This window comes from Mixophyes fleayi, chromosome 7 (assembly GCF_038048845.1).
Source record: "Mixophyes fleayi isolate aMixFle1 chromosome 7, aMixFle1.hap1, whole genome shotgun sequence".
NCBI lineage: Eukaryota > Metazoa > Chordata > Amphibia > Anura > Limnodynastidae > Mixophyes > Mixophyes fleayi.
The window spans coordinates 1,207,802-1,227,571 of NC_134408.1; the positions used below are offsets into that span (position 1 = coordinate 1,207,802).

A 19,770-nucleotide genomic window follows, 5' to 3' on the forward strand; every position below is an offset into this window, starting at 1 on the left:
CTTCGCTGCCTGGGTGTGACCCTCGACTCCTCTCTCTCTTTTCACTCCCCTGCCCAAGCCTGTCGCTTCCAACTACGCAACATCGCCCGCATCCATCCTTTTCTCTCTCAGGATGCCACCAAAACTGTCATCCACGCACTCATCATCTCCCGCCTGTATTATTGTAACCTCCTCCTCACTGGCCTCCCCCACTCCCGTCTCTCCCCCCTCCGCTCTATACTCAATGCGGCTGCAAGACTCATCTTCCTCTCACGCCGCTCCTCCTCGGCCTCCCCTCTCTGCCTGGTCTTACACTGGCTCCCCTTCCCCTACAGAATCCTTTTCAAACTCCTCACCACCACTTACAAGGCTTTCTCCAACTCTACTGCCCCTTATATCTCTAACCTACTCTCCATTCACACTCCTGCCCGCTCCCTGCGCTCGGCCAACGACCGCCGCCTCTCCTCCACTCTTATCACCTCTTCCCACTCCAGAATCCAAGACTTTTGCCGTGCAGCCCCCCCTTCTCTGGAACGACCTCCCTCGTTCCATACGTCTCTCTCCTACTCTGTGCTCCTTCAAACATGCACTCAAAACTCACCTCTTCCTCAAAGCCTACCAACCATCTACTTAACCCCCATATCCACCCTTTTGCTCGTCCTCCCTTCTCTCCTCTTGCCTCAACTGGCTCCTCTTGTGCCTGGTCTGTTTACCCTCCCTTAGGATGTAAGCTTGTATGAGCAGGGCCCCCTCCCCTCCTGTCTCCATACCTGTTCTTCCGCTCCGTCTTTACTGCATATGACTGGCCGGAGTTTCTGAAGTATTAGTACTTTTTGTTCATTGTTCTGTATGTTTTCACCCTGTATAGTCTACTGTTAGTATTGTGTGCGGCGCTGCAGATACCTTGTGGCGCCTAACAAATAAATAATAATAATAATAATAATAATAATATATATATTGTTACGGCTGATGTCTCTGGTACATCCTCCCCCTCTCAGGATTAGAATTTGTTACTCATAGATATACTGATGCTGAGATTTGCCCAGATGTTTATGTCTATTGTTAAAAATATTTTTTGAACAAAAATTGAAATGTATAAAACATTCAAGTTGGTTCTGAACGCACCCTGCAATATACTTATTTAGTGTCCTTTCAATTGTAGCCTATTTACTAATATCTTTTTTAGATGTTTTGTTTGTTATTATATAGTTATTTTAGGTGTTTTTATGCCATACACCGTTATATTTTTGATATTTGTATCCTGAGCTCACATTTGCTGTCCACACAAAGGCTTGGATTTATGGAAGCTATTATTGGGCAGTAGAAAGCTTTAGTTGCCCTCTGGTATTTAGGTCAGAGGGAAGGTGGCATTTCACAATGTCTTTGGAGGATTCCTTCCTCCACTCCAATCCCCTCTGAATCTGTCCTTCCACTCTGCAAATAAGATGCAGAGGTTGGCTGGCGCCAGTACGCCTGACGACATTGATGGCGGCTGTTCCTCATACGGGTAACTTCATTGAAGCTGGTACATTGTTCAATTAAAGATTTAAATTGCACGACTGCATCTTTCATATATGTATACATATACACACACACACACACACACACACACACACACACACATTATATATATATATATATATATACACTGAGAGTTATATAGGAGAAGAGTCCCCAGCAGCACAGAGTATATCAGGAGATGAGTGATGTGTTAGTGAGGACAGGGCTGCGTGTGACAGGGTCAGTGACATGATATGAGGAGGGGAATGGAGGCAGCAGGAAGCCACAGACTGAGAGTTATATAGTGGAAGGAGCAGGGTCCCCCAGCAGCACAGAGTATACCAGGAGATGAGTGATGTGTTAGTGAGGACATGGCTGCATGTGACAGGGGCAGTGACATGATGTGAGGAGGGGAATGGAGGCAGCAGGAAGCCACAGACTGAGAGTTATATAGTGGAAGGAGCAGGGTCCCCCAGCAGCACAGAGTATACCAGGAGATGAGTGATGTGTTAGTGAGGACATGGCTGCATGTGACAGGGGCAGTGACATGATGTGAGGAGGGGAATGGAGGCAGCAGGAAGCCACAGACTGAGAGTTATATAGTGGAAGGAGCAGGGTCCCCAGCAGCACAGAGTATATCAGGAGATGAGTGATGTGTTAGTGAGGACAGGGCTGCATGTGACAGGGGCAGTGACATGATGTGAGGAGGGGAATGGAGGCAGCAGGAAGCCACAGACTGAGAGTTATATAGTGGAAGGAGCAGGGTCCCCCAGCAGCACAGAGTATACCAGGAGATGAGTGATGTGTTAGTGAGGACATGGCTGCATGTGACAGGGGCAGTGACATGATGTGAGGAGGGGAATGGAGGCAGCAGGAAGCCACAGACTGAGAGTTAAATGGTGAACAAAAAACATAAAACAAGGCAGGCGCTAAATGACTTAGATAACAGTGTATAAGCAGTGATATAACAAGCTGAAGCTCTCCTATACGGGTACTGGAACCTGCAAATATTTATAAAAAAAAATAAAAAGGAAGAAAAGCGCTAAGCTTAAATAATGCAAATGTATTATAATTAATAAAACACAATAAAAAATAATTATAAATTGAGCAACCAAGAGGTTGATACCCAAATGTTGAATGTCTTTCATACAACCCTTGGGGTGTTATCTGGAGGAGTAAAGATGTTGGTTACTGTGCACAGTAATTACTCCACTTAATGGATGCTGCGGCCAAATTTCAACAAGGTTCTCCAATAATAGTCCGTCTGCAAATGCAGCTCTATATGCATAAAATCAACTGCCAAGGTAAAAGCAATCAGGTATGTATCAAGAATATATGTAAACTTCGGAACATAAAGCTTCCATTGGACACACCTCAGTGTGTGGTTAGTTGGTAAACAATGGTAGCAAATAAAAAAAGTTCAAAGATACAAAAATCAATCCATGTGTATTGGTTCCATAATCAACAGTAAGTAAAATGAACTGTTTAATTTGATCCTTCACAAGCACAGCTCTCGGTGTGTCTGTTTGGCTACCAAAAAACAGCCCAGATCGGTAATATGAACTCCAGAACCAAGAACTCCCGTTTATCACAGTTCTAAATATACCAGTAATAGACAGCTCTGTGGGCATCTGCTAAATTGTCAGATGTAAAGCGGCAATATGAACTCCGGAATGTGGAGCTTACGTTTGTCACAGCTCTGTGTGTAATTAGTAGTGAACAGCGGGAGTTCAATTGTAGAATATCGATCAATATGAAACAATACCGTTTTCTATAGTGGATGGTATGTTCTTTTCCTCTGTGGCAGCCTGATATCAATAGAAATAGTAGAGACGGGGAGAACAACCTCTAAATTTCGATAAATATTCTGACGCGTTTCTCTGCTTAATGAGAAGCCTTTTCATCAGAGGTAAAAAGTAATTTGATTCCCAATTTATTTTACAGGTATTGGGAACGGCCATGGGGACCTGGTTCGCCCCCAAGTTATGCGAATCTCTATATGGGACTCTTTGATGACCAATATATTTGGGATTCCTGCTTTGGGGCGAACCTGGTCCTCTATGGCAGGTATATAGATGATTTGTTTTTCATTTGGGATGGGGATATGCATTCTATTTCATCTTTCTTTCCCATCTTAATTCAAGTGACTTCGATCTTCGCTTTACCAGCAATCTTCATCCCTCTACTATTAATTATCTTGACATCAATTTAAAAGTCAAACAGGGCACTATAGTTACGGAGAATTATTCTAAAGAGGTTGACACTTAATTTTCTGCACTACAAAAGTAGTCACTACAAACCATGGAGAGATAACATTTCAAAGGGTCAGTTTCTTCGTGTTAAAAGAAATTGCTCCAATGATGGAGGTTTCAATAAACATTCTGAAATCTTATATAAGTCTTTTCAGGAGCAAGGTTACCCTAAAATCATTTTGGATAAGGCTCTTTAGGCTGCACAAAATACAAATAGACAGTGTCTGTTCGATCGTCCATCAAGAAATGGGTCTAATGACTATATGTTAACATTTGTAACTCATTACAATAGTCATGCTGGTGAAATTAAACATATTATGCAGAAAAATAGCACCAGATTTTTGGAACACCGTCGAAATATACTGAATAAGAACAGAATACACAGCCTATCTGCACATGTGAATAGGTGTCAAGGGGGCGCAATGTCAGGCCTCAAGGTGAGGGCCATTGAACAAGTAGACCCGACCACAAGGGGTGGTGATAGGTTTACTAAATTAAGTAGACAGGAAGCCTATTGGATCTTTAGGTTAAAAACCTTAGTTCCAAATGGCCTTAATGACTCTATAGAATTTAATAATATATAATCTTGTGAGATACTATTTAGTCCATCATAGCATCTCTTTATTCCACTGTTATTTTTTTTAGATATATGATATATATTTTTTGATTGTTTATCATGTAATTTTTATCTTTATTTATTTTTTCTTATATTCTTCTTTTTACTGAAGTTCAATTTTATATGTTTCGGGATTACTGAGCCTTTCTATATTTATTGATTTTCTATGTTTATCAATATACTAGTTGTTGCTGACTAGGTGAGAGATTTATCAGTTAGAATTTATTATATGTGTTCATTTATATAGGGTTATAATTATGTTCCCATTTGCACAGCTTGATCTTGTTAGATAATTCATTGATAACTTATAGTGACAACTGAGTAAAGATTATGTGGATCATTGAGATATGTTTTTTTATGAATGAAGACTTTATTACGGCGGAGGCATGAAATCACATGACCAGCTGTATGTGGATTGGAGCATCGAGATCATGTGCTCTGAGTCTTGATACTTAAAACAGTTTATCTGATCTAATTAGTTTTTACCTTTGATGAAACGGCTTCTCATTAAGCTGAGAAACGCGTCAGGATATTTGTCGAACTTTAGAGGTTGTTCACTGTCTCCACTATTTCTATTGATTTCAGACTACCACGGAGAATAACAAGATAGAAGACGGGTCCACCAATATTACAGAGTAGTAAATCTGGTGGGCACATTTTGACTGTTGGTACTTGGAGCCGAAACCTACAGATGGCTTTGAGTATGTTGTATTTATCTCAAGTTCTTCCAATTTTCCTCAATGCACTCACTCACCTGAAATACCGATGTTTTTCATATGGTTAGTAAAACACACAGTGATTGTTGTCACAATCCCTTTTCTACGATGGTCTGTACATTCATAGAATTTAAGGTGGATCTCACTAGGATCAAAACTCATGGACACTGAGACTTTCCAGACTGGACGGGACCTATATGGAGAGATCACACATAAACCAGCAGCAATGAGAAAAAGAGAAGTCAGAGAGACAGGAGCAGTAAGAAGAGAGGGGAGAGAGGGTCATGCCAAGAAATAAAAGCAGTACTTTCGTGACTCATAGTGACTGATAAATCCCTTCATCCCCCTGTGTTACATTGCAGGGGAGTCACTAGGGATCAGAGACATTGGAGGGAGTCACATCAAGCAGTAAGGGACAGAGACAATAGAGGGAGTCACATAGAGTAATAAGGGTCAGAGACGTTAGAGACAGGTCATGTAGCGTAATAAGGGTCAGAGACGTTAGAGACAGGTCATGTAGCGTAATAAGGGTCAGAGACGTTAGAGGGAGATCACATAGAGTAATAAGGTTCAGAGACGTTAGAGGGAGATGACATAGATTAATAAGGGGCAGAGACGTAAGAGAGAGGTCACATATAGTAATAAAGTTCAGAGATGTTCGAAAGAGGTCATGTAGCATAATAAGGGTCAGAGTTGGTTATACTGAACAATAATTACAGAAGTTTCATTCTTCTACTTTCACCTCAATATTAGAACTTGTCCTTCACCCCCCACAACCAGATCTGGCAGATCATCCTGTGTCATGTCTAAATTTCCAGCTATTGACCTTCCAAAGAACATGATCTCTTTACTGACCTGTCGGCCAGCAATACGCTGTGGAAGAAAACAAGAAGCCTTGATAAAGATGTGAGTGGAACATTGTTCTGTTGTTAGAAGAGACAGATAACATATTAGGGTAATTTAATGAATATAACATACATAATTACATAATTTCATAATTCTACCTCTATCGCTATATATCAGGAACAAGAAAAAAATAAACAAAATTGTAACAATTGTAATAGAGACTCGTGGGCATCTATAAATACAGCACCAATTATAACTGGAGTTGTCTTTGTTTTGTGATGATCTGGAAATCGTGTATTTCTTGCTCTGTTATTGTGTCTCAGTTATTGTTGAGGGACAAGAGATATTTTAGAGAATGTTGACTTGTGTTTCCTGATATATAGTTTGTGTTGCAGAAGGTGTGTACTGACCACTCACCTGTATATATGAAGTCCTGAAGCCCCCAGACTGGCCTGGGAAGATGTACAGAGCCCCCTGATTGTTGTCCTCGCAGGGGGCTCCGACGGCCAGTTCAGGAAATTGATCTCCAGTCAGGTCTGGTAGAACGGAGATGGCAGAACCAAAATGTCCCACTGATTGGCTGTTATCACCCTGCAGGGTTCGGGGACATGTGAAGGTGACGATTGTCTCATTGCGGATCTGGAACCAAACACACTTAACAGATGAAATTGGAGACAGCCAGCAAAGGACAGAAGGTATGAGAGATGCAATATGATGAGACACGATTCATAAATTTATAGAGATCTATAATGAATATAGAGAAGGAGGAGAAATACCAGACGGAAAGATGAAGCTGGTGGAGTTGTTATATAAGTAGCGTGGAAATAACACCCAAAGCCCCTTCTATGAGTACTGTGGTGGAAAAAACCAATTAGATGCACACTAGGGCTTCAGAGGAGGCAAATAGGATCAAGGGATTGGGTCGCAGAAGAAAAAGTAACATATGTTTACAAATAATGTTATGAAGAAGCAAAAAACAGTAAAACTAGGAGTCTCTCAGTGGGACAACACAATGGGTGATTGGAATAGAGTGTTGTGTTTGGGAGTCTCTCAGCGGGACAACACAATGGGTGATTGGAATAGAGTGTTGTGTTTGGGAGTCTCTCAATGATGGGGGATGTTGTGTTGGATCCTCTCAATGAGATGTGGAGGCAGATAGGGTAATGAATTAACAGTCATTAATTTATTACATTGGAAGCCTCACCTTGATGATAGGACACAGGTATACTTGACCACCTGGGGCTTCTGGTGAATAATATGTCGGTGCCCCAACCAGAAGGAGAAATTGGGAGGAATTTACATGGACCATATTCAACACAGAACCAAAATATGACCCAATCTGAAAGGACAAATATCAGATGGATGCCAATGAGAGTTTAGAAATGAAATAGCTACCTGTATCCTCTTCTCTATTCTGTATATCACCTTACTTCCACTCTCTGTATTATCTCACCATTGTCCGTATTATCTATGATAATTAGATGATTATAACCTGCCTCATATTGTCAGTATTATCTCACCATTCCTCCTATTATCTGTCCATTATTTATCAGTATTATGGCCTCATTACACGTTTCCCCCAAAGTTATCATTAATTTGCCCTGTTATATCATCTCCCCATATCTGTATTTTGTCATCTCACTTTATCACTGTCACTAATATCACATCATTGTCTTTATTTTCTCATCCCTGTCAGAATTATCTGGCCACATGATATCCCCTTCCCCCCATTGACAGTATTATCTGGCCTCATGATATCCCCTTCTCCCCATTGTCAGTATTATCTGGCCTCATGATATCCCCTTCCCCCATTGTCAGTATTATCTGGCCTCATGATATCCCCTTCCTCCCATTGTCAGTATTATCTGGCCTCATGATACCTCCTTCCCCCATTGTCAGTATTATCTGGCCTCATGATATCCCCTTCCCCCATTGTCAGTATTTTCTGGCCTCATGATATCCCCTTCACCCCATTGTCAGTATTATCTGGCCTCATGATATCCTCTTCCCCCCATTGTCAGTATTATCTGGCCTCATGATATCCCTTTCCTCCCATTGTCAGTATTATCTGGCGTCATGATATCCTCTTCCCCCCATTGTCAGTATTATCTGGCCTCATGATATCCTCTTCCCCCCATTGTCAGTATTATCTGGCCTCATGATATCCCCTTCCCCCATTGTCAGTATTATCTGGCCTCATGATATCCTCTTCCCCCCATTGTCAGTATTATCTGGCCTCATGATATCCCCTTCCCCCATTGTCAGTATTATCTGGCCTCATGATATCCCCTGCCCCAGTTGTCAGCATTATCTCACCCCCCTAAATATCAGTATTTTCTTACCCACTATATCACCTTCCCCCATTGGTAGTATTTTCTCTTACACCAGCATTGTAGTGTATATTTACTTTTTATTGAGAAGTTATATGTAGTGTACTGTATATTACACCATGGAGGTGCCTGAGGTAGAATCTGGGGAAGGTTTAGTAATATTGAAACTGTACAAATATAGAAGGATTCACTAGTTTCATATGGGAGAGATAAAGAGGGAAACAACAGATTTAGATTACATGGTAATCTTTTATTATACTCCAAATGCCTTATTGTCAGTGTCTCTAGGAAACACTTTGCAGAAAGGGAGGTCCACCAGTCACTATGTTAGAGGTGAAGAATAAGGCCCAGTTGTCCAGCACATGAAAAGTCTTCATGTGTACTTCTCTGGGCGTGAGGTTCTTCCACGACTAGTGAAACATTTGTTCTGTGGAGTTTAGATGAAAGGTTTCCTAATGTTGATGTCTCCCGCCTCTCTGACAAGCTTTGAGTGTTTTCCCCAACTACATATAAATAAATGGTGATGATGATGAACTACACCATATCTAAATCATCTGAACTGAGCTCTCTCTTTGCCCGCTCCGGCAATACTGAGCATCGGAAAGTTACTGGATGTGCCAGACTCCAATGTTAATAATCTACTCTCTTTCAGTGTGAGGTCACAGACCATCATCTCCTCACTAATCACCATGTGTCACCTCCTAGTCTCCCTATCTACTATATATATTTATATATAAAACCAGCTTATCCTTCTCCATTATTATTATTATATTTTATTTATAGGGCACCACCAGGTTTCCGCAGCGCTGTACACAATACAAACAGTAGACCGTACAGGGAAAGTAGTACAGAACAATAAACAAGTAATACCAAGACTTCAGAGACTCCAGGCATATTATAGTGGAGTTGGAGCAGAAGAGTAGGTAGAGAGACCGGAGGGAAGAGGAGATGCGAGGTGATTAGAGCGAGCATGCAGAAAGGGTTAAGAGGAAGGCTGGTAGGCTTTGAGGAAGAGGTAAATTTTGAGCACCCGTTTGAAGGAGCACAGATTAGGGGACAATCGGATGGAGTGTGAAAGGTCATTCCAGCGCAGGGGGGCAGCTAGGGAGAAGTCTTGGATGCTGGAGTGGGATGAGGTGATCAGGGTGGAGGAGAGGTGACGATCATTGGCCGATCACAGGGAATGGGTGGGAGTGTGAATGGAGAGGAGATTGGAGATATAAGGGGCAGTAGTGTGGGAGAGGACCTTGTAGGTGAGGGTAAGAGGTTTAAAGAGGATTCTGTAGGGGAAGGAGAGCCAGTGTAAGGCAGAGAGGGGAGGCAGAAGGGGAACGGCGAGAAAGGAAGATAAGTCACAGACCATGACTACATCTTGCTCTTCCATCTGATCATTTTCCTCTGTACATGAGCTCTGGGGATACCCCTAGTGCCAGTTTCCCAGTGACCTCTGCATGTAATAGTCACCTTGTCTCCTCTGACTTCGGCCGCACGGCTCCATAGTGAGGAGCTCGTGTCTCTCCTGTAGATGAAGACACTCCCCACATGTTGGTATCTTGGTGCTCCAACTGCGACCAAATCTCCTTCCACCTGCTGCACAGCGTAACCTGAGTAATAATATGATAATTAGATAAGGTGCAGTGAGTGATAAGATCCAGTTATCTCCCGGCAAAATCTGAAGTATATAAGCCCAGGATATTGCCGGGGAACAGAGAATCCCATCCCGGAAAATTCCCGTGTCGACCGGGTTCACATTGAACCCGTGTCTGCAAAAAAAGTGAACGAAAAATGTCTTCTTACCAGAAGACAGGTAGTATTTTCTCTGCTCTGATGTCCGAGAGCTGTAAAAACCGACGTTAAGAAATTTGTAGAAAAATACATGTCATCACTTCTAATGGGCAGGTGAAAATTATGCTTTTAAAGCCGCTTGGATTACATTATGCAAGCGTAGGGTCCACCTATTGCCGCTTTAAAGGCAAAGTTTTCATCTGCCCATTAGAAGTGATGTCATGTCTTTCTATACAAATTTCTTAACGTCGGATTTTACAGCTGCCGGACATCAGAGCGGAGAAAATACTACCTGTCTTCTGGTAAGAAGACATTTTTCATTCATTTTTTATTCTCTTTAACTCTTTCGGTGAGACCCAGGTTGAAAAGCCCGGGTCTCACCACTCAGACTGGAAGCTACCCAAGTCGCACCCGAGAATAACCCTCCAAAAGACCCGAGTCTAATTCCCGGGTCATCTGATCTGGGAATTAGCCCTGGACCCATACACTCAGCCTCAGCCAGGGTCGTCGGGGCTTGCCCCAGCAATAACGCTGGTTTTTGAGGCAGTGTGAACTGGGTATCAGATGAGAAGTTTTCATCTAGGTTTATCTGAAACACATCCCGAGGGACAGTCCACACCTCTATAGGTCACATGTCTCATTATGGAAGCTTGGTCTCTCGTCTGCCCTTAGATACAACAGATCTATGTAGAGGTATTACTGTATTAAAGGACCAGAACAAGAACAAGGAATAGATCTGACTGAAGCCGCTTTGTCTGGACAAAGTGTAGTAACGATGATTTATGTAATCACGTTAGCAGTAATATGAAAGTAAACACAATACCATATTTATTGCATTACACCAGCCTGTGCTTTAATGAGACAATAACACGACTGACACCTCTGCTAATACATATTTATATCGCATAGCTCACCCAGATAGGAGTCCCTCATGTCAGTCTGATTTCTTGTGGCATTTATCCAGGTACCATTCTGCTGCCCAGTCCTGTAAATATATGCCCCACCTGACCAGCCATATGCGCCAACTGCCCCAAGGATCGGCCCATCCTGAGAAGGAGAAAACTGGTTAATGAGGGGAGATTCCTGGTGACTTTGTCACCAAAGAAACTAGATTGTAAGTTGCACTGAGACTGTGCAAGTCCTGTTCTGTGTATAGAGATGTGTAGAAATAATAATTATCATAGTCTGCAAACTGAGGATGGAACGTTCTGTAGAACAGAGATTTCTGGTGAGATGATCTGGAGTATAAAGCAATACATCTAATTCCACCAAATAATAGACCAGTTGATGTGAACCAACAACATTTTGGAGGTTATGTGGTAACCAGGAGTAGTGGGATAAAGGAGAGAGGACAAGGATGGGCTGGTGACTGAAGACCTACTACTGCACATTATAGTACAATATAGGTCCACGGACGGTTTTAGATTCCACACAGAGTAGCAGAGATTGTTAGCTCTTCTGGTCAGTGGATTATATCCTGTTATCTGCCACATTTTCTGTATAACAATCACCCTCTGGTTCCTGGACACTTACCTGTGATATGACGTATACACATACATGTTGTCCCTTTCAGAGAGTGTCACTGATCTCGGACGGGAGTTTATGGGTACACAGAAGTGTAAAGGATCAGGGGGATGATATACTAAACTGTTTGCAGTTATTTCAGAATTGGTATGTGAGGAGCTGAAGGTGTAAACTCTATGACTTTCATTAAACAGCCACAGTAAGAGCTCACATGGTCCATCTCTCAAATATCTGAGGAGAAGAAATGTGAAGGTTCTCCTCCACCACAGGAGAGGCACTGAGAGGCATGGGAGAGGCACAGGACAGGCACAGCACAGGCGAGACACTGAGACGCACAGCACAGGAGAGACACTGAGAGGCATGGGAGAGGCACTGAGAGGCACAGCACAGGAGAGGCACTGAGAGATACAGCACAGGAGAGTCACAGGGGAGGCACTGGAGAACACAGGGGAGGCACTGAGAGGCACAGAAGACACACAGGGGAGAAGCACAGGGGAGGCACAGTATAGGCACAGCATTCCTCTAGCTCCACACAAAGAGAACTTATAACAGGTTGTACTATACAGATGTTCTATGTAGCTCTGTTATGCTGTGCAGGTAGCTGATAATATACAATGTGTGATGCTGGGTGAAACTGAACATATTAAAAGTGAGATCATTTACCGGTGTTAAAATTGCACTGAACCCTTCCTGGGACATCTCCATCTGAAAAGAACTTCTGTTAAGTGACCTTGTACCTGGTAAAAATAGGAGGGATGGAGAGATTAGAGGATGGATAAGAGAGAGGTCAAAGGAATAGATACATTAGATTATATATAAAGTAGAGTTCAAAGGGATGGAGGGATTAGAGGATGGATAAGAGAGGTCAGAGGGATGGAGGGATTAGAGGATGATAAGAGAGGTCAGAGGGATGGAGGGATTAGAGGATGGATAAGAGAGGTCAGAGGGATGGAGGGATTAGAGGATGGATAAGAGAGGTCAGAGGGATGGAGGGATTAGAGGATGGATAAGAGAGGTCAGAGAGATGGAGGGATTAGAGGATGGATAAGAGAGGTCAGAGGGATGGAGAGATTAGAGGATGATAAGAGAGGTCAGAGGGATGGAGGGATTAGAGGATGGATAAGAGAGGTCAGAGGGATGGAGGGATTAGAGGATTGATAAGAAAGAGGTCAGAGAGATGGAGGGATTAGAGGATTGATAAGAAAGAGGTCAGAGAGATGGAGAGATTAGACGATGGATAGCAGAGAGTTCAGAGGGATGGAGAGATTAGAGGATGATAAGAGAGGTCAGAGGGATGGAGGGATTAGAGGATGGATAAGAGAGGTCAGAGGGATGGAGGGATTAGAGGATTGATAAGAAAGAGGTCAGAGAGATGGAGGGATTAGAGGATTGATAAGAAAGAGGTCAGAGAGATGGAGAGATTAGACGATGGATAAGAGAGGTCAGAGGGATGGAGGGATTAGAGGATGATGAGAGGTCAGAGAGATGGAGGGATTAGAGGATGGATAAGAGAGGTCAGAGGGATGGAGGGATTAGAGGATGGATAAGAGGTCAGAGGGATGGAGGGATTAGAGGATTGATAAGAAAGAGGTCAGAGAGATGGAGAGATTAGACGATGGATATTAGAGAGGTCAGAGGGATGGAGGGATTAGAGGATGGATAAGAGAGGTCAGAGAGATGGAGGGATTAGAGGATGATAAGAGAGGTCAGAGAGATGGAGGGATTAGAGGATGATAAGAGAGGTCAGAGGGATGGAGAGATTAGAGGATGATAAGAGAGGTCAGAGGGATGGAGGGATTAGAGGATGATAAGAGGTCAGAGAGATGGAGAGATTAATACATGCGTAGAAGAGTGAGGTTAGAGAGAAAGACAAATTAGATGATGAAAGGAATTGGTCAGAGGAATGGAGGGATTAGATGAAGATAATAATAATAATAAAATTAAAAGGTCAGAGGGAAAGAGAGATTAATGATTATAACGATGATGATGATGAACGAATAGGTAATAGGGAGAGAGAGAAAAAGATGATGATGATAATAATAAGGTCATAGAGAGAGAGAGAGAGAGAGAGGATGATGATAACAATAAAATAGGTCAGAGGGATAAAGAATTATGATGATGAAAGAAAGGAGGGATGGAGAGATTAGATGACGATAATAATAATAAAATAAGTAGGTCTGAGGGATAGATAATGTTGAGGATGAAAGGACTAGATCAGAGGGATATATTGATGAGGATGATGATGATGTTGGTGATAATGATAATGATGATGATGAAGAAAGGAATAGGTCATAGGGAGAGAGAGATTGATGATGGTGATGATGACGACAGTAATAGGTCATATGGAGAGAGATGATGATGAAGGGGCGAAGTCAGAGATACAGAGATTAGAGCAGGGATAAGAGGAAGGTGTCTGAGGGTTGGACAGATTAGAGGATGTAGACAGGAGAGGTCAGAAATAAATTATATTCCGTATTTAAGGCAGATTCTTCCACTATTCATCACTGCTCACACAGATTGTCTTTTATTCTTTGGCAAATATTCTGTTTATGGATTTTCCTGGACCCAATGTCCACTTCATGAAACTACAGTTGTCGTTCTGCGTGATCTGTATCAGTCATTGTCATCTTACCTTCAATAGTGAAAATCTTCTCCTGCAGTTCCTTCTGAAAGTTTGACAAGGCGGAGAAGTCGGTGACATTGAAGACATGGTCTTCGGGTTTTTCTGATGCAATTTTTAAAAGCTCTTCGCGTGCACTTTCACGTTTGAAGTCCTTGCCCACCTAGAGGTCAACAAGACAAAAACTCAAGATGCCCATGAAGACTGAATGTTGCCTCCATATTAGCACAGTAATTTTTAGTGTCTTTATGTGTACAATTTTACTTACAGTATCTTGTTGTGCAGCCATGCTTTTATATCCACTATGTGACATAACAAGCATAAAAGTAATTGTATTGATACACATTTTTAAAAACAATATATATTTTTAAATCGTTTTGTTTATGCAGCAGTAAGATTGTATCCTTTCACAGGTCATCTATTAGGCTACCTAGTGTCCAGGCCATGCAGACATGGTCACAAGGTTGAGTTGTTGTTCAGACCAAACCCCAGTATCGGGAAGAAATATGATCTGAGTAACTTTGACCATGGAATGATTGTAGATGTTGGATGGGTTGGTTTGATTATCTCAGAAACTGCTGGTTGCCTGGAAGGCGCGCGCGCGCGCACACACACACACACACACACACACACACACACACACACACACACACACACACGTAGAGTTTACAGAGAATGGTGCACAAAGCAAAACATCTGGCTAATGGGAGAGGTCAGAGGAGAGTGACCAAACTAGTTCAAGATGGCAGGAAGACACAGTAACTCTAATAACTATGTGTTATTATGTACAACAGTGCTACGCAGAAGGGCATCTCTGAAACACATCACATCGAAGTGGATGGGCTACAGCAGCAGAAGACCACACTGGGTTCCTCTCCTATCAGCTAAGAACAGGAAACTGAGGCTACAGTGGGCTCAGGCTCTCCTAAACTGGACAGTTGAAAATTGGAGAAACGTTGTCTGATCTGATGAATGTCAATTTCTCCAACGCGATGCAGATGGTGTATGATGTAAACAACTTGAATCCATGGATCCATCCTGCCAGTGGTACTGGCTGGTGCTGGTGGTGGTATAATGGTGTGGGGAATGTTATCTTGCAACACATTAGGCCCCATAATACCAATTGAACATTCTTTAAATGCCACACCCTACCTGAGTAATGTTGTTGACCATGTGCACCCCTTTATGGCCACATAGCTACTTCCAGCAGGAAAACGCGTCATGTCACTAAGCACACGTCATCTCAAGCTGGTGCCACGGACATGACAATGAGTGTACGCCAATGGTCTCCACATTCACCAGATCTCAGTCCAATAGAGCACCTCCGGGATGTGGTGGAACGGGAGATTCACAGCATGAATGTGCAGTTATTGTGTTACCATGGACCAGAATCCCTGAGGACCAGCACCTTGTTGTATCCATGCCACAAAGAATTCAGGCTGTTGTTGGGGCAAAGGGGGTACTAGATCAGTGCACCTAATAAAGTGGCCACTGGGTGTATAATCATGTTCTGTGTGTTGAGCTAGAAATAACGATTATTCCTATGCAGACATTAGCGATAGATTAAGGCATTCCAAGTACACTCTGGCTTCTTCTTTAAATATTTTTAAAGGCATAAATCACAAAGTACCCGAGTTAGACCAAGGATGTCTTTTTGGACAACTGTGCAGCCCAACTTCAGAGCAAGTATAACATACGTCTTGCAGAGCAGGACCTTAGTGCATTATAGCATATAACTTGCTTCTGGTCATCGTAATGGGACAAAGGGCCTGTTCTTGGTGTATAAGGCTTAGTGAAATGCACATTTGGGGGTAATAGTGGGAAGAAAGGTCTCAATCATCTCAGCCAAAGACTTTCCTGAATTTCCTGTGTCATATTTGTCTCCCTAAAAGAAGTAGGGTCAGTTAGGACATTTCTTGAGAAAAGGCGGCAGCATGTTCAGTACACACCTGACCTACCGTCACTCCACCACTTCCCATCCTGTCACTGGGATTATATACTTAAGGGTAAAACGGAAAAATATGAGATGCAAAAAGATGCCTAACGCCAATGCAGAACATGGAAGGAAACAGAACGGTCGGTAACAGCAGGAAGATGTGTTTAATAACTCTGCAGACGGCAGCCGCTCTGCGGGTGCTGATACTTCTCCTGGAGAAGGACCAGCAGAGGAACCAGCGGAAACTGATTCTGATGATGTAGTCAGCAGATAACATCATGTCTGGTGCTTATGTTCTAGCAAAGCTGCTGAGTTCAAAGGCAAATCAGTCCAGGTACGGCGATGATCTCAGGTACGTTGGGGATGTAGTCACCATTTTTATGGAGATATACAGCAGGAATGGAAAATGAGTAAAAATTAAATAAAAATGAATAAGCAGAATGTTCGTGTTTAGGACCAGTTTATACTTCATTTGTGTTCAATTTCATTGTTTTCACTGTATTTTAAGTACTAATCACTTAAATAATAAACATTGCTAAAAGAGGACGTTTAAATACTTGTCACATTTGTGTAACTAAAGATTTGTAAATTAGATTGTAAGCTGACTTGGGCAGAGCCAACTTTACCATCTGTCTCATGTGATTGTACGTGATGTCATTGTACTGCGCTCCATAATATGTTAGTGCGTTATAAGTAAAGGGGAATGATTAAAACAAAATAATAAATATTTGATAATGAATTATTATAAATGCTGTAGGGCACATCCATTATAAAACAAGGTTAGTTACCCCAATGGCAAAGCGCCGTACTCCTTGTTCCTCGGCCTTAACAATGGATTCAGACATGCCCGTGTTCTCCATGTAGCTCTCGCCATCTGTTATAACAATTAGGACCTTCTGAGCCTCCGCACGGTTCCCACTTTTTGCATGAAAAAGGTTTTCCCTGCCGATCATATAACATTAAGCGATGGATAGAAAGACTTTCTATTTCCCTATTAGTTTACTGATATTTATTTTACAAGCTCTTTTATTGACATACCGCCCTATTGTCTAGTATTGATAAAGCCAACAATCAACATATTCTTTTACTATGGGTCATTTGCGTTTTATATAGACTACGTGGGTCATTATCAAACTCGAGAAAATATACAGGACACCGGCCGTTTTAGCTGTGTTATAACATGATGTGCCTGTTAGGGAAGCCAATATGTAGAAGAAAGCATTATATGTAGAATAGGGGTAACCTCAGTATTGCACCAAATTCTGTACACATGACATAATATTGTAATCATTTCAATACATTGAGCATTCAGGCCACAAATGAAGACTAACGAAGGCGGACGAGTCTCCTGCTCTACTAGACAATGGAATTACCTTTGTCATAAGTGGCCCAAGTGAGACCCCCAATAGTATCCCGGAAGGAATAGATTGTATCCAGTATCGTGTACATAGCTGACGATTGGCTGTAATAAGCAATGGACTATCTAAGTGTGCAACCAGTCAAGTAAAGCTTAAATATTTCCTACTTCCTGTTTTCATGAATGGCACCTACATCTCGGTGCTTTGACATCACCCGCTAGGATTGTTGAACAAACCTACCAGAGCCTCAGAGCTTATTATTATTATTGTAGATTTGTAAGGCTCCAGAGTGCTCCATAGCACCGTACAGTAGGGAAGACAAGGACATACATAAAACAGGGACATACATTAAACAGGGACAGACAAGGCAGACAAAATAAATCGATACTTGAAAACAAAGGGTATGGAGGACCCTACTCATTAGAGAGCTTACATTCTAAAGGGAAGAGGGCACAGCTGAAACAAGAGGAGTGAGTGTGGCTCAGAGTGGAGATTAGGACAGTTGTGAGGGTGCATTAGTGTGAATAGTCTTATCGGGGATAAGGTCACCTCTATAATGGGTTTACAAAGAGCATCTAAAGATTTGAAGGCTGTGGAAAAGTCTGATTGAGCGTGGTAGGGAATTCCATAAGTAGGGAGCAGCATGGGAGAAGTCTTGTAGGTGGGAGTGAGAGCTGGTTACCAGAGACGAGACAAGGAGCAGGTCAGTGGTAGATCTAAGAGGGCGGGAGGGAGAGTATTTTGATATGAGATTTGAGAGCTTACTATCTAAATGGCCCTGTACTGTGTAAAGCAGGGGGTAGCAGTAATTCCTGTTATCCTACAGGGCAGGCCTGGCCAACCTGTGTTTTCAGAGGTGGTAAGAAACTGCAAGGCCCAGAATGCTTTGCCAGTAGGTAGCCAGCCGATGGCTCTTGGAGAGCCACCAGTTGGCCAGGCCTCCTAATGGAACTGGACAGACTATTACATCTTGAGCTGACAACATTAGCTACAACAATGTAGCCAGGGAATATTTTATAATCCCCTATTTTATGTAGACTAACTCTTGCTGGTTTGAGTTTACAGACTTCAGGGTAAACATTTTCAGAAGTGTCCTGCAAAGTATTGACTTCATTCCATAGGATCATTATATGTTTTCCCATCGGAATTTGGCCGTAAGTGTTCCCAATTCTATCCCCACCACAGAGGAAAATGAATAGACCCCCCCGCTAACTCTTCATAATCTATACATTTCCTAAACCGCAGATTTACAAAAAAGAGGCGGAAGAGCTGTGCTGAGTTGAAAGTGGAAGATTTGCACCTTTGTGAGTTGGCCCTGACCCCTGAGTGCACTCACATGGGATCTGGTGGTGATTTTGCTCATCTCAGCATACGGGGATCTCAGTGTTACACTAATGATAGATAAAATCATCCCCTTGTGCCGGGATAGGTAGAGAAATCTATGGGGCAAATGTTGCAGGTGGCAGAGTCAGTATCACAGTCACTAGTATCACTTGTTCAGCTATTATTAGTCCGCAGCAGAAAGAACTTGTGAACAATAGACGTGGACTGATATTAATCCCTACACATCAGGATCCTCCTCCTCCTCCATTTATGTCCAGACAGAAGTGGGAACAACTACAGGAATACAACTTACATCACGTACTTGATGGCCGTAAACGTTCGCGTTCCACCTTTATGACGCTCAATTCGGCTTAAGAGCTGCTCATGGTTTCTTACTTCCGAAAAGGTTTTAAAATCAAATTCTGTCCGAGGGTTGTCGGAATACTGCACAAGAGCAAACTGGGGGGAGAGGAGAACAGGGAGAGGTATTATATATAGGTGATAGAAGAGGGAACGTGTGGGGTTATTATATATCAGGGAAATAAGTGAGCGTTGGAGTTAGTTATAGTTGAGAGAAGTGAGACAGGGTGGGTTTATATATAGGTGGAAGAAGTGTGGTTTGGATTACAGTGATGTTGCGATGCTGGAGCAGTGATAGAGTAGTGATACAGTGATGCTGGAGCAGTGATAGAGTAGTAATACAGTGATGATGGAGTAGTGATAGAGTAGTGATACAGTGATGCTGGAGCAGTGATAGAGTAGTAATACAGTGATGCTGGAGTAGTGACTGAGTAGTAATACAGTGATGATGGAGTAGTGATAGAGTAGTGATACAGTGATGATGGAGTAGTGACCGAGTAGTAATACAGTGATGATGGAGTAGTGATAGAGTAGTAATACAGTGATGCTGGAGTAGTGACTGAGTAGTAATACAGTGATGATGGAGTAGTGATAGAGTAGTGATACAGTGATGCTGGAGCAGTGA

The 19,770-nt window shown here is 42.4% G+C and overlaps 1 protein-coding gene across 5 annotated transcripts in view; it reads right to left on the minus strand.

Moving 5' to 3' along the window:
- LOC142097135 (integrin alpha-M-like) overlaps positions 1-19,770 on the minus strand; it is a 70,621-nt gene that overhangs the window by 25,475 nt on the left and 25,376 nt on the right. For 2 of the 5 annotated variants that reach the window (XM_075178742.1, XM_075178739.1), the window contains exons 7-16: positions 19,099-19,244; positions 16,893-17,046; positions 14,181-14,331; positions 12,212-12,285; positions 10,939-11,071; positions 9,704-9,843; positions 7,114-7,248; positions 6,327-6,548; positions 5,806-5,936; positions 5,102-5,256 (exon numbers count right to left, since the gene is read on the minus strand). In XM_075178742.1, the coding sequence (XP_075034843.1) occupies positions 5,102-5,256; positions 5,806-5,936; positions 6,327-6,548; positions 7,114-7,248; positions 9,704-9,843; positions 10,939-11,071; positions 12,212-12,285; positions 14,181-14,331; positions 16,893-17,046; positions 19,099-19,244 (1,441 nt within the window). The remainder of the gene's footprint in view (positions 1-5,101; positions 5,257-5,805; positions 5,937-6,326; positions 6,549-7,113; positions 7,249-9,703; positions 9,844-10,938; positions 11,072-12,211; positions 12,286-14,180; positions 14,332-16,892; positions 17,047-19,098; positions 19,245-19,770) is intronic. The other 3 variants (XM_075178740.1, XM_075178741.1, XM_075178743.1) reach the window with 3 other exon arrangements.